The sequence below is a fragment of the Cimex lectularius genome, unplaced genomic scaffold (assembly GCF_000648675.2).
Source record: "Cimex lectularius strain Harlan isolate CLEC.00 unplaced genomic scaffold, Clec_2.1 scaffold81, whole genome shotgun sequence".
Lineage (NCBI taxonomy): Eukaryota > Metazoa > Arthropoda > Insecta > Hemiptera > Cimicidae > Cimex > Cimex lectularius.
Genome location: NW_019392692.1, coordinates 1124590 through 1151259, shown reverse-complemented (window position 1 = coordinate 1151259; position 26670 = coordinate 1124590). Strand labels below are relative to the sequence as shown.

At 36.0% G+C, this 26670-nt stretch overlaps 1 protein-coding gene across 15 annotated transcripts in view; it reads left to right on the top strand.

Moving 5' to 3' along the window:
* Positions 1–26670, top strand: part of LOC106674408 (disks large 1 tumor suppressor protein) — a 565060-nt gene that overhangs the window by 437333 nt on the left and 101057 nt on the right. For all 15 annotated transcript variants that reach the window (XM_024225925.1, XM_024225931.1, XM_024225933.1 and 12 more), the window contains one exon: positions 22798–22833. In XM_024225925.1, the coding sequence (XP_024081693.1) occupies positions 22798–22833 (36 nt within the window). The remainder of the gene's footprint in view (positions 1–22797; positions 22834–26670) is intronic.

Genomic DNA, 26670 nt, shown 5'->3' with positions numbered 1-26670 from the left:
TTTGGAGAATTTGCATTTTTTGATAACTACCCTCACGAATTAGGTAATAATTTTGTGAAGTATTCATGTCCACCCTGCTCTCGCAAGGCATTCATATCTTAAACGGCTAAGGTTGTAGATTTCTTGTCCTTGTATTAGTCGGCCGTTGGATAATCTAATTTTAAACTTATGTTGAGGTGAGCGGCCCCAGGAGAAAAGTCCAAATGCTTCGTTCAAAACATTTATTGACACGTTTTGGACGTCTCACGTCCTTCATCAGGTACATAATCTACAATAACATTTATTTAAAAGAAATCTAAAAGCCTTAAAAATTTAAGTTAAAAAAATAAATAGCATAGAATCTCAAAAATAACAAATCTTCAAGTTTGTTCAAGTTTCGGCTGAACTTTACCACTGAACTTGAAGAACATGGTGATTGGTATGAGAAACGTACATCAACAGGACGTATTTTAAACTTTTGTTCTTTGCATCCCACTTATCAAAAAATCAACACTGCCAACAATTTAATACAACGGGCCCTAAAGCTATCATGCCCAGATTTTCACCAAAAAAACATCAATCTAGTCAGAAACATCCTATTGGCCAATGAATACCCCAGGAACATTGTGCAACATCTAATAAAAAGAGCAAGTAATGATTCTATGACCCCCACACTTGAATTAGCCATCTCTGCCGACCAGTTGGCTCAGCAGCCACTGGATCCGGAAAAAATTTTTTCTCATTCCCATACACTCCTGGTCTCACCCAAAAAATAAAAAAAGCATTTAAAGAATCTAAATGGGGAAGCTGCAGCCAAGTAGGCATGCAGTGGACAATGATCACCGATTCAATTTCGATGATGGAAAAATAGTTTGCCATGTTAAAGGCCACACCAAACTGAATTTGATGGAGTCTGTACAAATTAATATGAACACCAAGGCCTGTAATTTCAAGACAGACAAACTTCTGGTGGGTAGATGCTATCAGATCATCTTAATGGAGGTTGGCCAAACCAAAACCCAGCGCACAATTCACCAGCGGTACCTAGGGACAGACAACTAAGTCACAACCTTTGTCTATTGCCGCATGGATAACATAGCATTGACCTCCCAAAATATCTAAAACGAAAAGCAATAAATTACTGTTGGTCTGGGACGCCGGAAAAGGTGTTACTGACACAAAAAAACAAAAAACAAAAAAACATTGGTAAATTAATGGTACATCCAACTCTTGTTCAAATGCAGTTTCATACAATAATTTTAAATAATCAATGTTATTTTTGAGATTCTATGCTATTCATTTTTTTAACTTCAATTTTTAAGGCTTTTAGATTTTTTAAAATAAATGTTATTCACTGTTATTGTAGATTATGTACCTGATGAAGGACGTGAGACGTCCGTAACGTTGTCAATAAATGTTTTGAACGAAGCATTTGGACTTTTCTTCTGGGGCCGCTCACCTCAACATAAGTTTAAAATTAGGAAAGTTTTAGATTTCGTTCATGATGAAATGCATAGTGCGATGAACATGTGCCATGGGTCCACAAGAAATAACCAAGAAAGCAGTGTATACCTTAAATTTGAACTGCGATGGACCATGTATTCCAATTGAAACCAAACTGTCGTTTCATTTTTTGCCAGTGCTGCATGTATGTTGGGATATTGTAGAAATTTAAGAAAGTTATTTTATCAAGTGTTTATTTCCACCTTTGAACCGCAGACATTCACATCTTTCACAGAGTCAAGCATGGACGTAGATTTCGTAATGACGAAATGGACCTTCTGATGAACCCACATATTTCCAATGCAGCTGTGTACATCGGTCGAGTCTGCTAAGTATGTCTTGGCTCCAGTTGAAACCCACCCTCTTGCCTCAGTTCTAGCCAGTGTTGCCTATAATCTCGCATAGGTAGTTATAAAATAAAATGCCGTAACAAGGATGTGTACACCAAGGGCTCTCTTTTATACTGCTTTAACAAATATTTTCGTCTACCCTAGATGAAACCTAACTGTGCCACCATTTCTATCAGTGTTGTTAGTTGGGTCCCATATTTGATAAATTTCCCCAAAGAAGATAAATCAAACAATACTAAAGCAACACCTTAAACAGGCGAAGTCTGCACGTAAATGAGATATACACTGAGAGTAGAGCGGACCAGTACCAGTAGACCCCATTATCATACCTTTTATGACCATCACATGTCAGTATCAACTAAGAACAGCGTTGTATCCCAGTTGAAACCGGGTTCTCTTACACATTCACATCGTAAACTAGGCCACGCGTACTCTTGAATGAGATGGGCAGTGCAATTGGACCCTGTTTCATAGCACTTACTTGCCATGTCCAGTATGCATCTCATGAGTCAGGAAAATTGTTCTGTATCGTAGTTTAAACCAGCTTGCATCCCAATACCTTGCCTTACCAATGGCATATCTGGGGGCCGCGGTAGCCGAGTGGTTAAGGCGTCAGACTCTCGGCTATTAGATCCCGCGGTCGTGGGTTCGATCCCCACCGTCGCCTCTGGACTTTTTCTGACGCCTAAGGGGACCGGTGGCCGCAATTGAAAGAAATTGACACGGCACTCATCAATGGAAGGGGCGGGATCGGATCTCAGCGACCCTGAATTTGGTCCCAACCCCCTTCAAAAATGAGTTTCTTCGATGGAAGAACACCGGTACAACGGGGGCTCAAGTTCACATTTGTGTTGCGAGCCCTCCCCCAAAATATGGAGCCGGGGATAAAGTACAATAAGCTGTACAGCTCAGCTGCAGTACTCAGGAGGGAACTCCTCCAGTCCCTGGTATCCATTAAAAAAAAAAAAAAAAAAAAAAAAAAAAAATGGCATATCAGCATCAACTAATAATGAATAGCCTTGTATCTAGACGAAATCAATGCTATTTGCTAGGAGTCTTTATTTTCGGTAACTACACCCAGTAAACTTACAACAATTTCGTCAAGCATCGTATGTACACTGCTCAAGCTTCTTCTTAAGAGGTGATCATACCGTTATTCTATCTATAATATAAGTGTGTGGTGATTAGTGACCGTTAATCGTTAATTATTCAGAAATCGTGAGATGCGGTCTGGTGTGATGTAGGTTTCAGAAAAACATTTTCTTTATCGTGCAAGCCAAACACTTTGAGCCCTGAAGATGATCTCAATAAAGATCGAAACGTTGGCACGATAAAGGAAATGTTTTTCTGAACCTTACATCACACCAGACCGCATCTCACGATTTCTAAATAAATATCGATTAACGGTCACTAATCACCACACATTTCTCTTACTGATTCATTAAATTATTTAACTAATTTTCTTGTTTTTGATCCAGAAAAATTAAAGAAATAAAGCTCACACCATTCTTTTACCTTGGTCGCATCTTTTTTGTCTGCATTATCGAAACTCTTTTGGTCTGCCAGAAGCGTTTCGGCAACTTTCGGTTGTGGGTTTATGTATTTTATAATTATCTAAGCAGTTATGTTAATTAATAATAGTGAATTCACAAAACCATCAAAGGGAATGATGAAATTTTGCAATATTAAAGCTGGAACCATAGGTAAACGGAGATTGGCAACAAACGTTGCAGGTTCATCCCCCGCAGACCCAAGTTCTAAATCTCGTAATGTATTTCTTAGGTCAAAGTATTACATTTTACCGCATCTCACGATTTCTGAAAAACTATAGTATAACAGTGACTATGATTTTTAACCAGTTGAACAGGTGCAGGAAATGTGAACCTTTTTCGTGCGAACTTTCATGAGTGAGACAAAACATCCACACAACAAAAGACTTGTATAGATTTGGCATTTGCAAAATTGAAATAATTTCAACACCATATGGATAAAGGCTTCCCTTCTAGACATTTTTTAATATTGATCATCTTTTAGGGCGTGCCTTGCCTCCCTTTCATAATCGAACTCGACCAGGGATACGAATTGGATTCGGAGATGCAAATTTCGCAATTAAGACGTGGTCAGGTGCACCGTAGTGATGCCGGGAGGAGGACAAAGGAACGCCAATTGCCTCACGCCAAACCCCCTGCCAAAGGGGAAGACAAGTCAGCGATGTAGTCCAAGTTGAATCTTGATTAACCCTTCATGTTAATGGCTTCCCAATTTGTCTCCGTTAACGGTTTTACTATCAAAGCATCCGTCGACCCGGCCTATCTGCCCGTCGCGCTACAATAATCCTCTTGTCACAGAACGCCTCTTTAGCCCAGATGCGTCTTTCCTTTTCCCTTTCGTCCATATTCCGCCTATATTTGGTTTAAAAGTAAACTCTATGTGAATGAATACCGGCGATTAAGCCTGCTCAAATCGACTGGTTGGCTCGATGTTTGTTAAATTAAAAGCGGCCCCTCATCCTCATGAACCCCTCAAATCACCTATTAACTAGTCTTTACAACCGGTGAGCTTTGTGTTCTGTAATGAATGGAGGACGTGTTGCATATTAGGCCCGAAGCCCAATGAAATTTAAGGCCACACGGGGTAGTAATTAATTTGTTAATACATGTAATTTATACGATGGTCTGAATAGTAAAGATAAAAGGATATATAAACATATTGTCTACATTTTCATTACACTGAAAATTAAATTGAAATGTGTGAGAAATGTCTGAAATAGAAGAAAATCAAGGTGTCATTCCTTGCCTCCGATGGAGCAAGTTAACTACCCGATATGAATATTCTTGGTCACACTAGTCATTAGGCTCTCTATATTGAACTTTGGAAAAAATAGAGGTGATCTTTTGTACATAAATGAATTTTTGTTTAATGCCTTTATATTATATGTATATTCTTTATATTACGAATGTGTGTTATCGATAGTTTCGAAGCCTAACGCCAGTAGGCAAGACGGACAAAACCAAGGTCTGTCCCCTGATTGCCAAACTCACTGTAGTGATGTTAGCGCCTCAACTAAAAGATGGATTAAAGCTGACTACTCTAATCAATAGAAATAAAATAACCAAATAATTTCTGGATTATAATAATCCAAATAATAATCCAAATAATTTTTTATATGGCCAAGCCTAACTTAGGCTTCGGTTACTATGGATGCGACTTCTGACGATACGTCCGAAATCCTCGTCAGAACAAGGTGGTTACATTGTGCGCATTTTCTGATAGTCAGTACGTTTCTACCTCCCAGCAAAATGGACGAACTTAATGAGTTTTATTTTCTTGAAAGTCGGTTGATTAAGCTATAGTTGATAGGTGTTGGGAAAACAGAACATGTTTAACCACTTATTTTACACAAGAGACGAGAGTTTCAAACTTATTCGTAGTCCTTTAAAAAAAATGCGTATTAATCCATGTATGGATGTCATAATTGACCATATTAATTAAAATGAAATTTGAAAAATGGCAAAAAGAGAGAAAATTCGAACGGTTGTAGGTTGAGATGAGACGGCGTCTAAGGGGATCGAAGTTATGATAGCTCAAGTGGTTAGAGCAGCGGCGTATTGAGCCGAAGGTCGTGGGTTCGAATCCCGCTCGTGACATTAATTTTTCGTTTCATCCAAAAGCCTTAGATAAAAAGAATTATTCATTAGAATAATTAATATGGTCAATTATGACTACTAACCAAATATGGCTTATTGCTAGTGTTGATTTCTTGAGAAACTTTCTCCCACGTTAGCCAACAAATATCTCTGTTGTGATATTCTTTGTCGTTCATGTCTCACAAACACCGATTCTTAAAAACAAGACTAATCAGTTTATCTAAATCCATGATGATATACCAAAACTGCCTAAATTGAACGTCAGAATGCACAAAAACTGGTTTAAACGCAAGAATGGTTCTGACAATATCGTTCGAGTTCTGACATGCACTTCGCTGCCAAAGTAAACACTCTCATTGGAAAACAAGTATTTGTCTGTTCGAACGAACTAGTCAGAACGAAATTTCGTCAGAATTCCCATCCATACTAACCTTAGCCTTATGTAGGCAGGACGGACAAGACGTAAGTCATCATTAGCATCACCGGAGTGATATTAGTGCCTCAACACAATATTACATTGGATAATGATTAGGATCATGATGATTGCGATGAGAATGCCAGTCTTCCTCATTGAAGTAAATCATAATTTCATGCGTCTGTTTTTCTGATACAAATAATTTTTTCTCTGTCTTCTGACACCGTTCTGCCAATAAAACCAAGTACATTCTTCGTATTATCGTCTAATTCCAAATTGTATATGAAGGCTTATAAACTATTTGAATATCGAAACTATTATATATTTATAAATTTATCGTTGCTGTGTTTTATTGTTGTGTCGTAATGTTTTGAATGAAACTAATGATACGAATGAGTTGTTGATAATTGTGCTATCGGTTTGAATATGTTCGTTGTGTTGAATTTCTTGTCTTACAATATTTCTAACTTTTCAAGTTTGCTCTTATTTCGTCTTTATGTGCTCCACGCTTAAACTAACCAGGAAAGTTGGATTCAATTAGGAAGGGCAGGCAAACGAACGATGTATTACATAACTTCACTAATTTCGTGGTCCGCTTTACCAATTAATATATTACAATTAATTAAAGTTTTTAGTTGAGATAAAAAAGTCAATGGCACGAGCGGGATTCGAACCCACGATCTTCGGCTCGATACGCCGCTGCTCAACCGAGGGAGGGAAACCTCAAAAGCTGGGGTTGAGATGGGAAGTTGGTGTCCGAGTAAATCGAGGTCACGATAGCTCAAGTGGTAGAGCAGCGGCGTATGTAGTCGAAGATCGTGGGTTCGAATCCCGCCCGTGCCATTGACGTTTTTCTCAACTAAAAACCTTAATTAATTTTATTACATAACTTTTGTATTCTTGATTTGATTTTTTTATACCTTATTTTATGAATGGTGTAAATGATGGTGCTTTGAGTTTAATATGCTGTCTGTTCTCAATGCAAGTGGATACGGCGATATTTCCTCCTGGCGGGCAAAAACAGCAAAAAACCAGAAAAATAAGTAAGGTCGAAAGTACAGGCTAATCATCCCCCAATTTTGTTGGCCGAACAGGCGGACACACAGAAACGCTTGTATTCAACAACCCAGTTGTCAATTATTGGGTTGAAGAATGAACCTAATATAATATATATTCTGAATGCCAATTATTATGAATTTACAACCAAACGAAAGATTTATTTTTATGAAACAAGTGCATTTTAATTTTTAATTTTGTAAATTTTCGATAAGAAATATCGTTGAAAATTTTATACACGAAAATTGACAGTAATCCTGTGACAGCGAATGGAACTCTTCTATCACGCACTTTTCCCCCTGTGTCCAATTCCGTGAATTTCAGTAGAAAATCCCAATCCGTGGTTGTCTCTAACAAAGCCTTTTTCCCCAACAGGACTCCTCATTGACCTTAAACACTCTAATAATCCAGCTTCCGAACTTGTCCTAATACTCTATTCGACAGAGTTACTTACCTCGGCCAGAAACTTTCAATTTAACCTGTTTAACATGATTTGCCTTTAAAGCTTAATTGTGGGATTTTCCTTGAGGTCTGCGCTGGAACGGAACGAAAGCTTAAATGTAGATTTTATATGTATGAAGCTGGGACTAGACACGAGACAACACAGCATAACACATCACCGACGTGCAACTCAATAAGACACAACACGGGGATAAATACATTATTGTACGTACAACAGGACTTAGATGCAACAGACATACAATACTGTGCTCTTCCATCTATCAGTTCTTATTGAAAATAGGTATAGTTGTGTAGCTAAGAATTCAGGGGCCATGGTGTAAAAATTTGATCGGGTATTTTTGCTATTTAAAAAAAAAATTACCTCTGATCCCCGGGGCCTGGTGAATGCACAAAACAAACCCAGTAGCTTAGTACGTATGGCAGAACGAAATTATGGATACTGCTGTAGCTCACATATTTTTATATATGGATTATGTATTTATTTATATGGAAAAAAGAAGAAACAAGATCAAAGACGAAGTTTTCATGCACAGTTAAAACTAAAATACTTAGCGCTGCCCATCCAGACATACTGCAATGAAGTATTACGGTACACGCCTTTGATGTGACGCTACAAAACCTACGTCCTAGGTTACGCTCTGACGTTACAGTTATAGGTTAGGTTCTTATGAGGTGGCTTCAAAACTTGTCTTTGTCCATCAAAATAGGGCTGTTGTGCAGTAGAATTAGTAGTAAGGTTTGCCTAAAGAATTCTTTTGCCTGTCTCTTCCATAGGTTTTACCACGATCTATTCAGACAATTGGACCTTTTTTTCTTATGACAATTCGGAATTTTTCGAAAGAGTTATTGGTCTCTTGGTGCTTTTGGGGTCTATCATTCTCTCCGTTATCTTTCTGTAATTTGTGTCGTGAGACCCAGACAAGAAACATTCACAACCAGGTCAGTCGTGCATTCCCATACTCTTATCGTTAGTGAGGCCAATGTTTTGAGCAGAGCATGGTTGTCAGAGTAGACAGCATTCTTTTTACCATATTTTCAATTTCCATCTTTATTATTTCTTTTGCGCAGAACTCGCAGAATCCGAATGAAATGAAAATAACTCATAATTTGCTTTCATAAATGCCGGCTCCCGTAACCTGTTTGGTTTCAGAGCCGTCCCTATTTTCTCCAATGCAGCTCTTATGAGTACTTATTTGCGAAATTATACCAAGGAATCAGCATCGGGAAGTCAGCATCCTTTTCTAGTTACTATCTTATTATTAGGTTTATGGTTTAGGGGGGGGGGCAGGTGTCGGCGCAGATCTCATGATAATTAGGTATGCCTTTTAAATACCATATTGGACTTTTTCTACTCCCAATTGCAGAGTTATTCTCACAACGCAGTTGTAGTATTTGACCACTTCCCTTGTGTAACAACAAATGATATGATACAATTAATTAAGGTTTTTAGTTGAGATAAAAAAGTCAGTGGCACGAGCGGGATTCGAACCCACGATCTTCGGCTAGATACGCCGCTGCTCTACCACTTGAGCTATCTTGACCTCGATCCACTCGGACCCTAACTTCCCATCTCAACCGCACCTTCTGAATTTTCCCTCCTGTTTTCCATTTTTCAAATGTCGTGTAATCGGATTGGATTCTCGGCGACAAATGAAATGGCCACGGAGAGCTTTAGTGAAGTATACTTCATTTAATTCACTAATTTCGAGGTCCGCTTGACCAATTAATATCTTTAAATTAATTAAGGTTTTTAGTCGAGATAAAAAAGTCAATGGCACGAGCGGGAGTCGAACCAACGATCTTCGGCTAGATACGCCGCCGCTCTACCACTTCAGCTATCGTGACCTCGATTGACCACTTCCCTTGTGTAACAACAAATGATATGATACAATTAATTAAGGTTTTTAGTTGAGATAAAAAAGTCAGTGTCGACTAAAAACTTTAATTAATTGTAATATATTAATTGGTCAAGCGGACCACGAAATTAGTGAAATTAAATGATATGATGTTGAAGTTACGAGTTAAGTTGAATGCACATAAATATCAACTTGTGACACAATTGCGCTGAAATAAAAAATCATATAGAACAAACTATAAGTCTAAGTTTGGAGCGCTACCAGTGCGTAGTTTTACTCTTAATAACATTGGTTTATTTTATTGTTATTTGACATAACATTGTTACTTGATATTCCATTTGATGGGGTTGTAATACGCGTTGATTGAAAAAAAGTATTTTACCTCATCTAACATCTGTAAAACAAAAAGCCTTCCTATTTTTCTAACATTATTCAAAATATATTTTCCTTTGGGTCCCGAATGATGCTTCTTCTGTGATCGAAGGGTCAGCAATGCCTGTGAAACAATAGAAAACCAATTTCCCCTACATTTCCGAATTACCATGTAGATGACCTCGAGGCCTGCTCTACTCTGGCCAACCCGACCCTTCCTGTACTTAAATACAAATCTACTTTCTGGGTACCGACCCCGTTGAACGACATACTCGAAACCTGCTTATCCCAATCCCACTCTTGTGATGGTAATAACAAAAAAACAAAACAAAAAGAGAAATCTTTTGTTTTACCCCCTTCAGGCATACAGACAACGCGAACATTTGTATTCTACAAGAACAACCTGAGTCTTTTATCGGAAATGTCTGGCTGATAAGACGCACGATTCCCTTAGCAAGCGAATAAACGAGGAAAATCGGTAAAACGTATTGCAGGGAAACTTTAATTGCTATTAAAGCCTTTACGAAAATTACAATTTGAAAGTACTATACTTTTATCATACGTTTAACCAATTAAATACCTTAAATACACAAACCTCATAAAAATTTTCCGAGGACTCGGCGGGTTTTTTTAAACTCAGATTATATCATTAAGGAAAATTATATTAAAAAGTGCAAATTGAATTGTCTATAATAATAAATGAATTAGCTACAAGTATAACAAGATACAAAATCAGTCACAATAAATAATACTTGAACTTTTAAAATTACTGTAATTGAACAAATTTGCTCTGGATTAAGTGTGTAAGATAGTAAATGAAAAACACTTGTGTAAATACAACTAACATAAGGAACAGGAGTAGTCTGTTAGAGCAGTTAATAAAAATAGTAAGGCAGGCAAAAGGGCACTTAAAGCTATATGTACATCAACTCCGCAATTTTAAGATCAAAACCAGACACTTTCTAATAGAAATTGTGAGAAAAAATATATAATTTAACTGAGCAAGGAAAAACTGTGAGCATATGCTGGATGAAAGGGCATATGCATGCATACATTTCAACGAAAAGGTAGATCATTTAGCCTGGTGAAACTGAATGAATTCCTCTAGACAACTGACCGGCAGATATATAATAAGCCAGTCAAAAAAAGAACATCGGTAAATGGCAAAAGCTGTTCGAAACTGCAAGTGTGGGAAAATTTTACCGTGCTTTATTCCCTACGAACCATGGTTTTGGGAAGGAGGGAAAGGCAAAGCCTTTTTTTTCAATAACGCGTCTTAGGTCTAGCCATGGTGTACGTGGAGCATATCTATACAAAATTAAGTCCAAATCGTCTCCAAACAGCATTGTTAGGTATTCAGCGACCTCGTCCGTTTGTGGGAGGTAATCTTTTTCCAAAATTTGTTTCCACATCTATTTTACGACACTGCCTCTTAAATCACTCACCTGACTGGATCTAGAGCTTCTGTATATTAAAAATCCTTAAGATAGCGTCAATAGGCAATAACATGCAAAATAAAATGTTACATAATATAAATAACAAATATATTATAAAAAAAGACAGATAAGTTACGGCAAAAGTAAACAAAGTTAGTTTCTTATTGTTATAATAATAATACTATCAAATAAAATTATAGTATTAGTTTTAAATTAAAAATTAATTAAACAAAGAAATAACGGAAGAGCTCTTCAATAAATTTAGAAAAGAAAGAAAAAAACTAAGTTAGAATAAAGATACAAAAATATATTTAAATTAAACTAAAAGTTCACTTGTGAGTACTCTTGATTTATAGATGCGATGTAGCGTTGCGGTTGTGCGGGAGGGACTGATGAAGTCGGGTCACTTATGCTGCGGTGCGGTAAGATGTCAGGCATGCGGTCGTTGTGAATCAATTCAATCAATCAATAATAACGCCCGTATTGTTGAACAGAACTTAAACTATCGAATTCACAATACAAAATAACTTATACAAAATGTTACTCCTGAAACATCTAAATTTAAAGAAACAGAGCGTCTGCTGTCTTCTTAGCGGTTGAGACGCGACTGGTCCAGTTGACTGGACTGACAAAAAGGAAGGGTCGTTTCCATGGTAATGAAAAATACAAAACAAATCACCGTAGCAACGGCGACGTGTAAACATTGGTGCTCATGGCAACCGAAATCGTAACATTTGGTTCCCATAGCAACGGGAGGCGTAAACATTCGTTCCCCGTGGTAACGAGACCAAACAAACTCGAACTTAAATTAAAACAAAAATACAATTTAAATTCACGCGTAAACAAGCACATTGCATGATGTTGAGGCTTGGATACTACTACTACTACCGGGCATACGATGTGAGGCCAACTTGTGTTGAAAAGGCTTTGACAAAACATCTTGTACTTCATTTAGGATCTGGTGGGCACTTTGGAAAGGGTTCCCTATTTCATCTATGACAATATATCTGTCCTCCCTTAGCGTCGTAATGCGCTGACATTCACTACCAGTCCTTCTATTGGCACATCCAGCATCTCAGAATCGAGCTAAATCCCTGGAGACCACGCTCCAAGAAGCGCCAACTGCTCTTCGATATCGGTGACTCATTCTCACAATAATATTGCTAACTTCAGGTTCAAAAAGATGTCTTACCATGGTTAAAAAAAATACAACCGGATTAAAATGGAGGAAAGACGAGAATAGTGTTTGTTTACAAAATAAATAATCTACATATTTACAATCGTAAGCAAATTCGTTATTAAAATGAGGAATAACGTTTATTTTTTGGTTTGTATTTTTATGTGGTTTTATCCTCGAGCACTTATTGCTGAAATATGTTGTGTATGACGCCCAAAGACAGAAATTTCTGAAAATTATAAACCAGAAAAACATAAAGAGGCCATTTAATTTAAGCTCGTTCCTCGTCGAAAATAATAGAGATGTATATGCCTACATTTACGACTTCTTTAGAGGATGCCATCTGGATGTATAAAGTAGTGCAAAAGCTAGAGAAGCTCGGATATCTTTGTCTTCTGTTATATTTGCATAAATGTATTTAATTATTTATTTATCAATTGATTAATTAATTTAATTATTTATTTATATTTCTCAAATTGCATTATTTATCTGTACATTATGGAAGCCTGATTGTTATTTACATGAATATTTATATGTAAATGTTATTTCTATACATCTACTTAGCCCTCTACCTAGTATATGATATTTAGTAAGTGATAAATTCTTGTGCCCTTGCAATTTGCCGAATATTTAAGATAAGGACACAAAAAAATGTAATATTCTAATAATAATTTCGGTCAAATTTGGCACAATTTTTTTGACATTACAAAGATCATTTCGTCAAAGGGTGAAACCATATTAATAAAATATGAATAAATGAAAAGTTGTTTGTTGGGTAAATGATATACAACTTGGGGATTAACGAACAGTTAGAAAATCAAATTAACCCAAATTGGATTGATTGTTAAAGAAATATTAATAAAACAGAATTTTATTACGACTGAAAGATCTTCATTTGGCTAAAAAAGTTAATAATAAAAGTCCAGTCGTGAGATTTATTCTTGTGGTCTGTGGGGTTATGGATATTAGTCGGTTTAGGTCATTCTGGACTCGCTCTTTCAATCTGTAATAATTAAAATATGACTAGATGACAAGGAAAGTGGTCGTCAGGCAAGAGAAATCGTTGATATACGAAAAGCTAGTAAAAGTAGCCTCTAATTATATTGAATGTCTGGAAAATATCATTAAAAAATAGATTTATTACAGACGAGTGATCATTTACAATTTTTTCAATGAACATCTCGTGTTCTGTAAATGTATAGGCGAACTTCATTTAAATACAAAATGAGGTTGAAAAAGTACAAATAAAAAGCATATAAATAAATTTATTGTTGGATCAAATTGAATAAAAATTCGCCTGGACTTCTTAAGAAAGCGGAAAATCTTTTTGTTTGTACACGTCTCCGAATAATATATCCGTTATTCTCGAAGCCCGAGTAAGAACCCCCTGTACGAAGACCATCTCACTTGAATTTTTAACAACGTTTTCTTTCCTTGGAAACCCCTTTTATAATTTAAAATCTTGCAACGGTCAAATTGAAATATTCATAAACAACTGGGAAACGAAGTTCTTGTAGTGTGCCTTCCAGTCTCGGACATACCAACCTCGCCTACTCCTCCCCGAAGGACAAAATCCTGGAGGGATATTTAATAACTTGATTTATTTGTAGTTTGGTCTTTTCCGACCAATTTGGCCTACCCCTCACTGATTGGTATGCTGGCCGAGTATTTAGGCCGACCGACTTGCATTTGCCCCATCAGCGGTTCGAATCCCGGCGTAGCCCATGTTTTTGAATTGAGTATAGTATAAAAAATGTACAGTAAAATGGTTGGGCTCCTCGTTCTCGACACCCAATGGGTAGTTGGACGTTAAGCCCTCCTGTAAGACTGTCGACCTTTAAATGCTCGGGGGGGGGGATAATACAGTTCTGCTTTGTAGTCCTAGAGTGGTAAAAGTTTAAAGTTCAAAGTCCTTACGAGAACTCTCTATAGGAAGATTTAACTTAAAATTGAGAAAGCAATCGCGATGAGTGAATACTTCAGATCCATTCACTATCTCGCTATTGATCAGGAACCTCGATACTTAATTAAATTCGTCACTCGAAAAATCACCAGGCTCATGGACACGGATTTGAGCTCATACGATTGCGCTCTGGTCATTCCAAAGAAAGTTCGTAACATCATCCAATCCCGCAAAAAGAAAACGTCACCTGATCTCGAACTGCAGCTTAAGAATCTTCCTCAAAAGCTACGATCCTTCTTACTTATCTTTTCAACGCTATGCTTCTTAACGGGCGATTTCTTGAGCTATTTTCCTGAATGCTAGATTTACATTTTAAAAAAAGTTAAGCCCCATGAAGTCCATTCAAGCTACAGACTAGTTAGCTTAGCTCTTAGCACAGCTTACTGAGTAAGATATTTAAAAAGATAGTATTAAAAAGAACTCAACACCAAATAAAAGAAGAAGTATTTGGTTTCCGCCCTGAGCTCATTACAGTAGCTTGGCTCCCTTAGCACAATAGATAAGGCCACAGAGGATTTCCACTGTAAAATACAGACAGTTCCAGGATGTAGAAAAAACCATGGATACTGTGTGGTAAAACGGGATCGTTTACCAGATGATTGAGTACAGGTTCCCAGCATACCTAGTTAAATTGTACTCTCAAAAGAGATCTTTTCACGTTGCGCTAAACAACTCACTTTAATCTCCATTCATTAGAAGAAGGTGTTCCACATGGCTCTTACTGGGTCCTATTCAGTTTGCTGTTTTTCTAAACGGTTTGTCGAAACCTAAGGTATGACAACTATGCAGATGGCATTGCCCTCTACTCGCGCCTCTTCAAAAGTCAGTGCGATAGCAAACAAGTGAAATAAGGAACTTGCGCGAATAAAGCGCATCTGCTTAAGATGGCAACTAGCTGCATCCCCTACCGAACCTTTGATGCTCCAAAAGTATTGAGGTAATGCCTTTTGACTGTTCCAAAACCGTCAACCTTGGGGTCAAGCTGGATCCAAAACTAAATTTCACTGAAAATGCAAAAACTAGAGGGAAAAGGCAAAGCAGCTATCACAGGCCTGTTCCCATTAGGGACAGCGATAGGTTTAAGAGAGGTGGCCACAAGGTATTTTGCACCTCGACGTGAGTACATAGATTCTGCTCTTTTCCTGTTATCATAGAGAATCTGCCATGAGCATAAAGAACAAACACATTACCGTCAAACCCATGTTATTACATGGCCTGTTCTTCTTGAAGGCCATCCTCCACAGGCGATTTAGCCAGCCAAAATAGCGAACAAACGTTGATTTTCTGACTGATCAATTTATTATCAGTTTAATCTTATTGATAGTTCATAATTATTGTTACTATTTAATGGTATGCTGTATTTATTATACTTATCTATTTATACTATATTATACTTATCTATCTATTATTATACTTATCTATTTATTTAATTATAATTGTTTTATGTACTTATTTATTCTTCTTACTTATAATAGCATTGTGTGTGCATTCATCAGCATGTGGGTTTTTAATAGCAAATTTTTGCAGCTTATCCCACAGACTCATTTTGAATTATAATTTAATATAACGATGAGCTGGGTTATCGACCTGCTGGAAACATGAAGTTTTTCGGAGGATCTACAGAAGAGGTCAACACAGAGAAAAAACTTACTTTCAGTTTTCGCCGAGCTTACGACAGTTTTTATACTGTCATCTTCAGGGCTTTAACCTTAATGGGGAAATAAAAAGAAACATGGTGTCGTGGGCACCGAAGTACGTTACGTTTTTTGGTGCTCAGGATCTCGTAAAAGTGTAAAAAACTAGTAAACCACCTTTCGTTTTCAGGTAAATGCGATCACAGCGTGTTTCTTATACATAAGTATAATTAACTTTTCTTATATTTAAAATATTCTACATTAAGATCACAGATTAAAAAACAAACCCTCTTTGTTTTGTTTTTTTTTTCTCCCCGGAGCCTTTGTCCTCTCGTCGAAGAGGGTTTGTCTTTTAATCTGTGATCTTAATGTACAATATTTTAAATGTAAGAAAAGTTAGTTATATATATGTATAAGAAACACGCTGTGATCGCATGTACCTGAAAACAAAAGGTGGTTTATAAGTTTTTTAGACTTTTACAAGATGCTGAGCACCAAAAAACGTAATGTACTTCGGTGCCCACGACACCATGTTTCTTTTTATTTCCCCATTTAGGTTAAAGCCCTGAAGATGAAAGCTGTCGAAAGCTCGGCGAAAACTGAAAGGAAGTTTTTTCTCTGTGTTGACCTCTTCCGTAGATCCTCCGAAAAACTTCATAATTTATTATGTCAAAGGATGCTGTAGCGCGCAATACGCTTTCCCTTAGTTAATGTTTTATAATGTATATATGTTGGAAAAATTGTAAATGGTAAATCTGAAGTTCTTAACTTGAGTTGCTGTCGGTACCTCCTTGATGTACAGTCGAGGTTTGTTTTAAATGGAATTTAAAAACAATTTAGATATTTTGTTCGTATGGGCCGCAGCCGTGGAAGTTTTTAGGTCATCTATGGTCATTTGAATATCCCCGTGCACGATAAGATTTAGCTGTGCATGTACCCCATGAGCTGGTCGGTTTTGGAAATAAATAATTAATTAGTCTTCCGCATTTGCGTTCCAGCGATATGCATCTGGGGTCATATAGGGGTTCATTAGCTGGAAAAATCAATCCCAAATCTAACCCGTCACGATAATTCGCGTGATTGAATTAAAAAATTCATTGTGCAATAAAAATACTAAATTAGATCATACAATAATAATTATTGAATTGATTGAAAAAGGAATTTGTTTATTTTAAACTATTTATCTTTGTTTTAACTAGTCTATCCTGTGTAAAAAAATCTGACACACGTGGTTGGTTTCGTGCAGAGAAACGACAAAAATTTTAACACGCGAAACACCGCAAGTTGAAATCAACTTCATATAATTCGTATCAATCCTCGTGAGACCTAGCAAAAGTGATAAGACACAAGGATTTACTATTCACGTAACATGATTCATATTATATTAATATTGTAACTTTCTACTTCTCCAATCCTATATGTGTTATAGGAATTGTGCTTTCTGTATACATTATTTCTCAGAGTTGGAAACTGTCAACTGTGCTAACTGGGAATTATGCATAGTTATTATAGAAGCTTTTAAAAGTGCTATGCCATGACGCAATTTATTTTATAAACTTCAGTTTAGAAGAGCTAATTGGCTTTTAAGACGAACGTTGCGTCGTTTTCGATTATGTTCGGAAAGGCGTGCCTCGTACCCGTGGGTGCCAGCCAAGGCGAGTCCACACGGTGCCACCACGTCCCTCCAAGTCACGCCAATGTTACACGAAATAATGTGCGATGTTTGGAAACGTTTTTCGCACGAACGATAAATCTTCTAGCGACGTAGAAAGCTCTCAGGATTCGGAAATATTCTAGGTCGTATGATATGCTGCATAGTACTGATGCTTTTCTTCATTTCTTGCATAAAGAAAACTCTTGATAAAACAAATCCACCTTTTAAAAATATGCTTAAAAATTCATTCTTCCTTCGGCAATTATGATTAAATTATGTAAGAAGGTCAACTATGGAAGGTTTGATATATCGTAACTACCAATACAATAAAAGAAAAGATGACTTCAGAGTTCATCGTGCGCAATATAGTTAAACCTGAAAGTTGAGGAATTGGCGATAGCATTTCGTAGCCTTGGATGTTGGTCTGCCAGACCGAAACAACATGAATAAAAACGAATGGTCAGAATACCTTGGGGCCCAAATGTCATGTAAACAAATACATAATTAGTTACAATATTGCAGAGTAACAGTTTCAATCAATTCTAAACAGTTTTAACGTTGTTTGCTCATTTGCCACTATGTTTTGGTTTTTATATCGTAGCTGTTTTGGTATCACACGACGCGTTTCGGCATCATACCATCTTCAGTAGTGGGCCTGAACTTGTTTAGCCAGGTCTACTTAATAGAGTGAGATTTCTTCCTGAATTATGTTAGGTAATGAACTATAGCTTGATCATATCTGATTAGTTTTGATTTGTCTATGCTTGTCAGGGTTTTCAGTAGAGCGAGATACAAATCGACCGATAAAAAAAGAAGCTGAAATTTGATAGGCAGACCAAAAATGGACGGAAACGAATTTATTTGTATTAATCTATAGTTAGGCAGTTTCCGATAATTTTATTTATCCGTAATATGTACATATTAGTTGGTGCGTGCGCGGTGTTTTAGCCTGCGCTTTAAACATTTCTAATAACTCAGGTTTTCCTATCCTGGTTTAGGCGTCAGGTATTTTATGTAGGTTGAGACAAGTCCCCGAAACTTACGAGTTTTGTGCAGCCCATTCTCCTGATAATGGTTCCCTTTTGGGATGGGAAAATATAAATATAAAAGTAGGAAAAAATTGCGGAAATGTAAGTAGACAGTGCCTTGACTCAATTTTTTTAACCCTAACCTAACCATCAACAGACCCAACACTGAAGATGGCGAGAAGCGGAAACTTGTCTGTCAGACCAAAAAAGCGAGGTCAAAATGATTATGGTTGCCTGCAGTTTAGCACCTAGGCATTTGTGTTGATGAGTTGCAAGAAATTAAATAAAACGGGTGCGACCTGTTTATACTTAGAAACAAAAAAAACAAAACAACAAAAACAGCAAGGTAGAACAACATAAACGATAACATTTTCGTTCTCTTATCCAAGCTGTTTTAGTCTAAAACTCGTTTCGGCATTTCGCCATCTTCAGTGTTGAGGTTGTAAAGGAAGGAATTAAAAAGAGTGGATTCCTTGCGTTTCCCTACTTACAACCTAGAAGAAAAAGAGCTATGTAGATCAAAATGAACGAAACTTTTAAGTACCCCGCTGTTGTAGTTTTTCAAACGCGGTTTTGCTTTTCGCAATTTCTACGGTGAGTTTATAAAACAAGAAAGACTGGGCTGCTTGCCTCACCCTACTTATAACGTATATCACAAATTGTTAGGTAGAACAAAACGAATGGAAGAACCATTTGTCCTCTAATTTTATTAGCATATCCTCGCTTTTTAGTTTTTATTTTGGCTTTCGCCATAATCAGCAAGTTTGTAAATCAAGAAATTCAAAATAGTGGTTTCCTTGCCTCGCCCTGCTTGTAAACTAGAACAAATCAACCTTGTATATCAAATTAAAGCTACGAGATTAAGCTACAGGTTGTTCCACCTCGCAAAATAAAAAAATCTAACAATAAACAACAAAAATCAATTAACGATTAAAAGTGCAAATACTAATTCTACTGTCCCACAGTTACTCCGTTGATAAAAGTAATTAATTTTTGTTGAATGCGTGTTTGGAGACGATAAAAAACGTTTTTATATGCGATGGTGTAAAAGAAGGGGGTCGATAAAGCGGTCAGCCTCAAATAGCTTTTATGTTAGGAATCCGCAACTTCATGTTTACCTCCATCGGTTATTCCCATGGAATAAACTGTTTGGATATCGAATTTCCAATATCGCGGTAACATGAAAGAGAAACTGGGAGCTAAACACACTCAAATTGTGCCAAATGAGAATTGATACGACGAAAAGGGGTAAATTTTATTTACAAGTAGCTTAAGAAATTTATTATCTTGTTTTTCATGTTGAAAATTTCGTATTCTATGCACGTTTGTCGAGTGTGAGTTGTGAATGCCAAATGTAAATTGCATAAATCTTTTATCATAACGATTAGATAACGATCTAATCAATATAAATGATAAGATAATATAAATATGATTTGATAAAAGATTATTGTAGTTTTAATGTTGTAGTTACAACGTATTATTGTAACCAAAGTGCATAAATTACAGTTTTTGTTACATACTGGTCGCAAAAAGACCCAATTAATGTGCATGTATCGGTGATACAGATCTTATCTGATAGATTCTCCCGAATGTGCAGATCTCAAATAGCGTTGAATTCTTTTAAACTAAAATATTTTGTTATGTTGTAAGACGAATACTGATTGATCATTTATTCTCTTGCTTGATATTTAATTCACCTAATATTTAAGTAGTTGCTTGGAAAATAGTTGATTACACTCCAAAACCAAAATGTTGTATGTAAAATGTTCAAAAGTTTAGAAGTTCACTTTTTATATTGCTCATTCTTTTGGAAAACAACTATTCAGAAATCGTGAGATTCGGTCTGGTGTGATGTAGGTTTCAGAAAAACATTTTCTTTATCGTGCCAACGTTTCGATATTTATTGAGATCATCTTCAGGGCTCAAAGTGTTTGTCTTCTGTGTAATTGTGCCATTCTTGCGTGTCGTGTTGAGAGTGCCCCAGGCACTTATCCGTTAAAAATTGATGTAACAATAGATAGATAGATGGATATGTAGATAAATAGAAAAGCACATAGATAGTTGTTAAATTGGTGTATAAACATATAGATAGATTAATGTTTGGATGGATAGATAAATAGATAGATGGAGGAATAAATAAACGAATTTATAAAAAAATAGATTGAAGTATAGGTGGATAGATAGGAAGGTAGATATATGGACATATATCTCTAGATAGATGGATGGATAAATAAATGAATAAATAGAAGATAGATGGAAGGAAAGAGAGATAGATAAATAGATGGATCGATATTAGTTAAATATATGGACGGTTAGACAGATAAATGGTGAGATAATTGATTAATCTAATCATAATTTGATGGATTGGTAGGTTGATAAATAGTGAAATAGATACAAAGATAGATGGGTGGATGGATATAAAAATTTAATTAAAGAAATAATTTGACAAAAAAGTAGATGCGTAGATGGATGGATGAAGATATAGATATATCTTCGATGTATAGACGTATAGATGGATAAATAGATGGCTAGGTAGATACCTAGGTGGATGAAGAGATGGATAAATGGACGGGTAGACAGATAAATGAATACATAATTGATATACTGTCACAATTGCATAGATGAACGGTGTAGAAATAGATAAATAAAGGTAGATAAATAGAGCATGGGTTGAAAAATTTATGTGTGGATAGAATTGTAGATAAACAGATAAATGAATAGATAGATTTATGGATATATAATGTAAAAGTAAAGAGAGAGAGAGAGAGAGAGAGAGAGAGAGAGAGAGAGAGACTATAAAATGGTTCTAATAAGAAAGAGCACGCTAACGTGCAACATTATTAAGAGATTAAATCAAATCTGTAGTAATCTTTCTGGAAAATGCTAAACTTCTCTGGATAAACAATTGTTATCTTTAAACAATAATCGTTCATTCTCACTGAAAAAGCACAATCAAGATTAAGATAAATGCCCTTAGTACAAACTCTTTACAATTCCAGCGTTATCTTAGCATTTATCGATAAAGCAAGAAAAAATAACTAGAGATAAATTAGGTTGAAAAAAAATTGCAATTGGTTGTGATTTAACATGTACTGTAACAACAGACGAGATAATGCTCACTTGGTTATCAGGGATGTGGTCAAATAAAATATTTTTAATTTTAAAACTTCGCCTAGCTTTCAGAACTTTATTGAAACCTTCTTCAGGTCTCTATAAAAGGATATGTTATACAGTTTTAGATTTGGCCACTTTACATGTAAGAACATAACACACATTTTTGTACTTACTGATTTTTAGTCAGAAGTAAATAAACTTGAATTGTTTTATTTTCATGTTAACACTAACATTTTTTCTCACATTTTCTCAACTAATCTGTCAATTCATAGTTGAAAAGGTAATGAAAAAAATGAGAAAAAACTTTCAGTGTTAACATGAAAATAAAACAATTCAAGTTTATTTAATTCTCACTAAAAATCAGAACTTACAAAAATGTGTGTCATGTTCTTATATATATTGATGTTCAATTAGTCAAAATTAAAAATGTATAATATAACCTTTTGTGTTGTCCTGAAGAAGGTACAATAAAGTTCCGAAAGCTAGGCGAAGATTTGAAATTAAAAATATTTTATTTGACCACATCCCTGATAATTAGGAGAACATTATCTGCATAAGCTGGTCGAAAAATCTACAAAACAGACGAGATTACATAAATACTATGAATCTTCCTGACACCTTTACGTCCGCCGAGACATATTCCTGTGACTGTACAAGGCAGGGCGATGACCTTAAGTTGTGAATGGAACCTTAGCATGCCAGGAAGTAGACGAATCAATCAGAGCCTTTAATGGTATCGTAGCGTGCAATGTACATTTACAGCAAATAATACTGACGCATAAAATTTTAAAAACAAACATTATCAAAGGTATTAAACAAGCAACTTATACAGAAGAAAAGTGAAGCACGGAGTGTCGCACATGTCTTAGTTGCCAAAATTTGAGTGTTTGTAAAATTCCTCAGGTTGGTAATCAAAGCGCCTGATACTAGATAAATAATACTAAAGTCGGATTCGATAAAATACTATTTATAAAAAAATAGTTAACGTTAAGGAATTTTGCCTAATTCATCTTGTTCCCCACGTGCCGTGGGTTCAAGTTTAAGTTTGTCAATCCGGTTCTCTGTTATCACATAATTTTTTTATTTAAACACTGTATTTTTTTGTTTTCGTTTTTTGAACTTCTAGTAATTTATTTATATATTTTTTGCAGGGAAGTGACAGTTGGCAAGGACAAGACAACGACCAGGTATGTCAAGCAATTTCATTGTTTTTTAAACTTTAAATATGCTTCTGACACACTATTTTTCAAATTTTATGCTATTGGCTAGCTGGGTTATCTAAGTCTTGAATTGTCTTACCTTTTTTCGTGTTTGTGTCCCAATATCGTCTCGATTTTATTTGCAAGTTAATATTCTTGCATTCTTTTCCTCTACTATTTTAACAGACGTTCGGGGGTTCTTTGAGTATCCTCGTGTTAATATGGTATTTTCTATCCGTAGTCAGTAAAGTTAAACTCTTTTCTAATTTTCTAGTATGAACTCGACCACCCTTTGGCTAATTTTTTCCACCGTCACAGATTTACTCTTGGTATAGTCATTAAAGGTGTTTGCTTATTTGGAGTGCCCTCATTTATGCCTGTTTCCCTGCTTTGTCGGTATTTTAGTTCTCTTTGATGCGTGGCCAGGTGTCCAAATAAAGGTCCTCTTTCACTCTAGCTCTTTTATGACAAGTAGGATGTTTCGAATAATTTTATGATTGCCGTAGACTTTTTTGTAGGGGCTAGTACAGATTGGGAATAGGAATATAAGGGGAAACTTTGTGCTTGCTATGTAAATACTATGTAATTTAATAATCTATACGATGTGAAGTTGTCATTTGGTTGCTACTCAAGTTTTAGCGCCACAGGTTACTTGCAACCATCCAACTCTTCATCTTTCATTTGATATGGTAATTCACCACTTTTAACGGGGGTTGGGGCATCCGTAGATTTTTTTCGTGGGACAATGAGCACCATGTCAGAGTCTTTTGACTATTACGAATTGGCAGATTTGACTACATTTTACATCTAATTCTCCTTACAAATTGTATGCACCAAAAGTATTTGTAAGAGTAAGTATAACAGTTTAGAAAAAGTTCTTGCGTTTATATTTTTCGTTGACTTTAAATGCCCCCAAGTTGGTATTAAAAATAAACTTAAAATAAATATTTATTTGTGTTATAATTTCCGCGTTTCGCACGTTCAAATTGAGCGCCATTAAACAAATCAGCTGCTAATTGAAACGTTGCGTTGGCGGAGGTATCAGCGGGTTGGCGATTCATGTCGAGAGACGTGGTTGTGGAAGTAAGTTGTATGAAAAGACAAAGTAGTCAACTTGGCAAAAAGCGGGGTTTACCAACTCAATTGTAATGATTGTGATATTAAATATATAAGACAAAGCGGTAGAGAAATAAAAACAAGAGTAAAAGAACACTTGCCTAAATCGAGCAAATTTTCGGAATTTAAGGACCATCTAAAGAAACAAAACATAATTTCAATTCAAATCTAAATACAAGAGTTACATAGTTTCCACAAAGGGAAAGAATTAGATTGGTTTGAGAAATTGAAATTAAAAAATGTAAAATTGAACATGGTGATAAATGCATTAATAATATAACAGATTTTGATCTACCTCCCATTTTAAATATGTACATAAATAATATTAAGCGTCCAAATAATTAAATTAATTATTTTAATTGTTATTATTTTTATAGTAATTTAATAATATTAAGTATTTACTTGTATAATATTTATTTGTGTTATAATTTCCGCGTTTCCACGTTCAAATTGAGCGCCATTAAACAAATCAGCTGCTAATTGGAACGTCGCGTTGGCGGAGGTATCAGCGGGTTCACTTTGGCAATTCATGTCGAGAAACGTGGTTGTAGAAATCCTTCAACCTGACGATGAGCTAAAAGGCTCGAAATCCGGATCGTTGCAAAACAACTTACTGTGAGTAGGAACTATCTTTTTAAAAAGACCACCACACTCACTCCATCATTTATCATTCCTAGTAATTCAGAGATGGTTCAGCATTCGACAACAGAGCTCTTGGGGCAGGTTGCTGAACCTTCCTGATGACCTATGTATAATTTCCATATAAATATTTTGCTTTACTGTGTGCATTAAATTCGGTGTTTACTTTATTGGGTAATTCGCTGTCTCTTTTGAAAATATTTTTTTAAACGGCGTAAGTCTGAGGTAGAAGTATTGGTGGTGTCACACATTTTATATTATAAGGAAGTTTTAGGGAGATCTTCTAATTTGCTCAACAAAATCCAAGGCAAAACAAAACAAAATCTACTGTTTCGATTATCCTGAAAGAGAAACGTAATTGAGAGAGGTTTAAAGTAAATCGGCCAAATTACTAGAGCTTGAACACATTTAACTTAAATCCTTCTGTTGTAACAGAACTCTATTTGCAAGCAAAGAATGCAAGAAGGGTAGCATCCATTGTAACCGAGCTTTTCCCAGATTAAACTTGGACAATCGCGAGTGTGGGGGTGTTTGTCGAGCTAAGAACTGGTTTCAAAACAAGCTCTGACCCCTTGAATCTGACCTGAGGATTTTCCCGTTATTTCAATTGTGCTTTTAGTGAACAATTGTTCCACATAACATCTCTTGATAATTAAGTTTAATTTAAGAGCCAAGAATGGGCTCTTTTAGAACAGGATTTATGTTTTTAATAAGGTTCATTTTCAAGATTTGACATCTGTATTTCTTCGTTCGGCAAATATGATAGAAAAACAACGAGATAGTAATAAATTATCTATGGTCGTGTTTCATTTTCTGTAATCTTGGAATGTTATTGCTAACAAATAACACATTTGCATCTTCAAATATAAACCATTAGCATGACACTGCTAGAAGATAACCTACCTCCAAAGTCCTAAGTTTATAGCCAAAACTTATTTCAAAATAATGTACTCGTCGCGTTGCATCCAGAGGCCTCTGTATCTGTTCTCTGCGAATTTTCATGTATTGACTGTAATCTTCATTGAAAAAGTATAACTTCTTTGTTTATTAACTTCTCTTTATCATTAGCAAAATCAATTTAAAAAACTAAGTGGCATCATGTTTGATAAACCATTGGCATATTGACTGCATCGTTCCTGGTCGAGATGGCGCTTATCATCGAATTGTACAGTCTCTTATGGAACCGGATTTTGATGCTAGATATTGGATTGCTTAAGTGGACAGTATATTCAATATTTCCAAGTCTTCTGTAAAGTTGTCCAATAGGATTCCACGTCGGTCTACTGTTTAGGTATAATCATGTTATAAAGTTAGAGGTTGGCGGAATACGATTCGATTTGAGAAGACAAAAGTGTAGTATCATCCGGATACGTCGTAATGATAATGTTGGGATGTTTAGGAAAGACAGACGTATAAATTTTATGGAGGATTGGACCATTAATACTCCCTTGTGGGACGCTGGGTTGTATCGGTCTGATATCTGAACATTCGTTGGCTCAGCTCACTCTGGAGGAGCGCTTAATATGATTAAGACGCCAGCTGCTTGCTGTCTAATCGCGACCTCTTTTGACATACGGATTGGAAATGGGTTCCACCAAGCCATCCGTTATCCAACACATCCAGCCCTTCCAAGCAAAAGCTCTCAGAGTCAAAGCTGCTTTCTATATTATATACCATATATATTCTATATTATATATACTAATAAATAAAACGTAAACGACGCCTTCCCACGCCGTATCAAGTTATCCTGGAATGCTATTTAACTGGCACTGATCGGAGTGAGGTGAGCTGACGAATTTTCAGATATTAGACCGTTACAAGCACTGTTTACACAACTGTTGGATAATATCAGCGTGAGGACTATTAAATCTCTTTATCACTAGCAAGAACAATTTACCCAATGGCATCATGCAGCACAACCGTTTTCTAACATCCCTTATCCAAATTCGTTCTAGGGTGGCATATATCTTTGTTGTAATAGTTGATGATTATAATTCGTTTATGTGATGATGTACAATACTTTGGTGGTTTCTAACTTACGTTCTGTCTCGCTAATTTGGTCTGCCAGAT